Source organism: Crocuta crocuta, unplaced genomic scaffold (assembly GCF_008692635.1).
Source record: "Crocuta crocuta isolate KB4526 unplaced genomic scaffold, BGI_CrCroc_1.0 scaffold142, whole genome shotgun sequence".
Lineage (NCBI taxonomy): Eukaryota > Metazoa > Chordata > Mammalia > Carnivora > Hyaenidae > Crocuta > Crocuta crocuta.
In genome coordinates, this window is record NW_027528892.1 from 828,828 (window position 1) to 832,173 (window position 3,346).

At 57.2% G+C, this 3,346-nt stretch overlaps 1 protein-coding gene across 1 annotated transcript in view; it reads right to left on the minus strand.

Annotated features, from left to right (window-relative positions):
- Positions 1–607: 607 nt before the first annotated feature.
- LOC144225677 (leukocyte-associated immunoglobulin-like receptor 1) overlaps positions 608–3,346 on the minus strand; it is a 7,578-nt gene continuing 4,839 nt past the window's right edge. The window contains exons 6-10 of the mRNA XM_077756920.1: positions 2,037–2,171; positions 1,905–1,947; positions 1,784–1,818; positions 1,566–1,618; positions 608–1,302 (exon numbers count right to left, since the gene is read on the minus strand). Of these exons, the coding sequence (XP_077613046.1) occupies positions 1,156–1,302; positions 1,566–1,618; positions 1,784–1,818; positions 1,905–1,947; positions 2,037–2,171 (413 nt within the window). The 3' untranslated portion in view covers positions 608–1,155. The remainder of the gene's footprint in view (positions 1,303–1,565; positions 1,619–1,783; positions 1,819–1,904; positions 1,948–2,036; positions 2,172–3,346) is intronic.

Here is a 3,346-nt window from a genome sequence, read left to right on the forward strand (position 1 = left end):
CAGGTGAGGGAGTGGAGGTCAGGTGAAGGACAAGGTCTGAGAGCTGGATGGTCCTGTTGTGTTTGGAGAACGCATGGTGTCCAGTGTGGATGGAGCTGGAGTAGGGATGGAAGTGGGAACCTCACGGGTTCTTCCGTGTGGACTAAAAGCCTCAGGAGCCCTCCTTGTACAATCACAGCCTCACAACTCCCTCCTATGGTCCACACGTGTGTCCATGTGTGTGCATACATTTGCAGTGTGTGCATGTGTGCATTCATGAGCATGCGTGCATGTGTGCATTCGTGACTGTGTGCATGTGTGTGTAGGTGTGTGTGTTCATGACCATGTGCGTGTGTGTGTCTGTGTGTACGTGGGTGAATTTGTGGGCACGTGCACGTGGGTGTGTGCACCATGTGCACGTGTTTGCGCCCATGGGTACGTGCGTGCATGTGGGGTGTGTGCGTCCGTGGCATGTGTGTGCATGTGGGGTGTGGGGCTGCACCATCTGCACTTGTATGCAGGCACACGTCCCCTCAGACATCCCCCCCACTCATCCGTGGGACACTCGGTTCAGAAAACACTGATTCATCCCTTGTCCCGTTTCCTGCTGTGAGCTGGACACTAGGTCTAAGCAGACACTGGGACCACGGCCCCGTGTGCAGAGCTGCTGCAGGCCGGGCCTGTGAAAACATTTATTGATGAACAACACTAAGTGTAATCCAGGAAACGGGGTCTCAGCTACCAGCTGCCCAGTGTAGCCCGGGCTCAGGGTCCACCACTGAACTCTGGAAAGTCTTTGGGGCCGGCTGAGTGGACAATTGAAACAGAGTCTCTGGGGCCGTTGGGGACACACAGGACACATCCGGAATCACCTGGGTGACTGTGGGGCCGTAGCTGAGTCTCTGGAAACTGCCGGGGGACTGTAGCCCTGGGTGTTTGCAAATTAAGTGGTACACGTTCTCTCCAAGCGTCTAGCTGATTTCCGGAGGGACCACGCGGTTAATGAATCTCCTAGATGTTGACCGGGGACCTCTGGAGTTCAGCTCTTGCCTCCAGGAGAGCTGACTGCATGGCTTTTCAGAAAGGGAGGATTCCATAGAGAAGCCCTCCAGCGGCCACTTGACGCTCTGGCAGGAGTGACTTCATGTCTCGGAGCAGAGGCCAGGTGTGCGTGAATCAGCGTCTGGCCAGGGATGCGTATGTGCTGGCCTCAGCCGTGGGCTCCACCGACTGCGGGAACGCGGCTCCGGCCGTCCTCTGTGTGAGGACCCGCTGGTCCAGCTGAGCGTACGTCACGTCCTGGGGGCTTCCTGCAGCAGGGGTCTGAGAGAGCGAGGCCCAGGGTGAGTCAGGGTGGCTGGGACTGTGCGAAGGGAAGCCTAGTGGCCAGCCTCCAGGCGACCCCCGTGACGCCACCTCCTGAGGCCACCACTGTGCAGTCCCCTCCCACCTCGAATCAGGGCTGGCCGGTGTGAGCAGTAGACTATGGCAGAATGAGAGCAAGCCACCTCCAGGAGCACTGTGACCAAACTGCTGACCCGGGGTTGTTTGTTACGGAGCCAGAGGTATTGCATGCGGGGACTTACTGGGCTGGGTGCTTCCCTGTCCTCCTCAGGAAGTCTGTCGACTGATGGCAGATCTGGAGGGGAGAGGACCAGGGGTCAGGTCTCTGGGTGGGTCTCGGAAGGCAAATTTGCCTGAAAACCTACAGCTTCAGATTTCACCCAGCACCCCATCTAGAACATCCTGGAATGTTCCCAAACGTTCCCTCTCCCTGGCCTGTCCCTCCTCCTCATCCTTTTACCTGGTGTCTTCTCGAGGTCAACAGCTGGGCTGACCCTGCGGAGGAAAGAACAGTGAGCACTGGGGGGCCCCCTGGAGGCAGGGGCTGGGAGGGGGTCTGGGGTCAGTCTCAGGGGCCTCACCTTTCCTGGGGCCTCTGCTCCTCACCCCGGCTGCTGGGGAGCTCTGTGGACAGTCAGGGGTGTGAATTAAGAAGAGAAGGCTTCTTCCCAACACCGCAAACAGCCTCCCCAGCCCCTCCCCCCGAGACCTACTGCGCTTTTTCTGACGCTGACCACGCAGGAGGGCAAGAGCCAGGAGGAGGAGACAAAGGAACAAGGCCACAGAGACCCCGACGAGAATATAGACATGCTCTGTTGACAGGTCTGGGGGAACAGGGAACATGGAACCAGATTATCAGCAGCGTGCGTTTATGGAGCGCCTACTGCATACCCCATGTGTGCTGGGTGCTTGTCATGTGCACACCTGTGTATACAACTTCATGAATGCATAATAGTCCTGTGGATTATCAGCAGCGTGCATTTATGGAGCATCTACTGCATACCCCATGTATGCTTGTCATGTGCACACCTGTGTAAAATCTCTCCAATTCATAACAGTCCTGTGACATGGGAAGTCCTCTGTCCACGGGACATTGGCAGAGTTGGACTACGACCAACACCAAAGCCCATCCTTTCCCCAAGAAGCACACAGCCGGCCCCTGCTCCTCGCCACCCCCCCCCCCCCCCCCCCACCAGGGCTCTCAGACATCTGGGTCCGTGCTCTATTGTTTTGANAGGAGGAAGCGAGCACACTGTCAGAGGCCTGAGCTGGATGGAGAAGGCGGAGTCCTCCCAACCCCCGCCCCTTCCAAAAGGGGCTCCTCTAGAACGAACCCATGGAACTTTCCATGGGGATACACACGCTCTACATCCGTGCTGTGCAGCGTGATAACCCCACGGGGCTATTTCCACTGAAATTCAAGTTAAATAAATAAAAGTCAGATCCCGGCTGCGCTGGCCACGTTCCACGGGCTCAGTGGCCACACCCGACTAGCGGCACCTTCCGGGAGGTTGCGGACGCGGGGCGCAGGCGCTGTGGGACAGTGCGGCCCTGCGCCCTCCCCGAGCTCACCTCCTCCTGGATTCCCCGCCCCCGTTTCTCACAGCACACCCTGATGGGGCGGCACCCCCCCTCCTGGGAGTGAAGAAGCGACACTCCGCATCCTGATGTCCCCTGGGGCCTGTGCAACCAGCACCAGCAAGGCCTGGGGCAGCGCATGCGCGGTACTGCTGCTGGGCTCATCCCTGGGGAGGGGGCCCGTGTCCCCAGTGCCACCCCCGCCCCCCGCCCCGGAGGCTGAGTCCTCAGTGTCCTTTAAGAAAGGCAGGAAACTTCAGCTGCTGGAACTTCCCTCCCTCAACACCCTGTCCTGGTCCATAATCTAGGACCCCACCTGCTCTAATATATAATAAATATAAGTATACATTTTAAAGTCTGTGTTTTAACTTATATAGGTATCATTTAATTGCTATAAATAATTGTAATTATATATAATTTAAAATTACTTAGAATTTCTAAGATA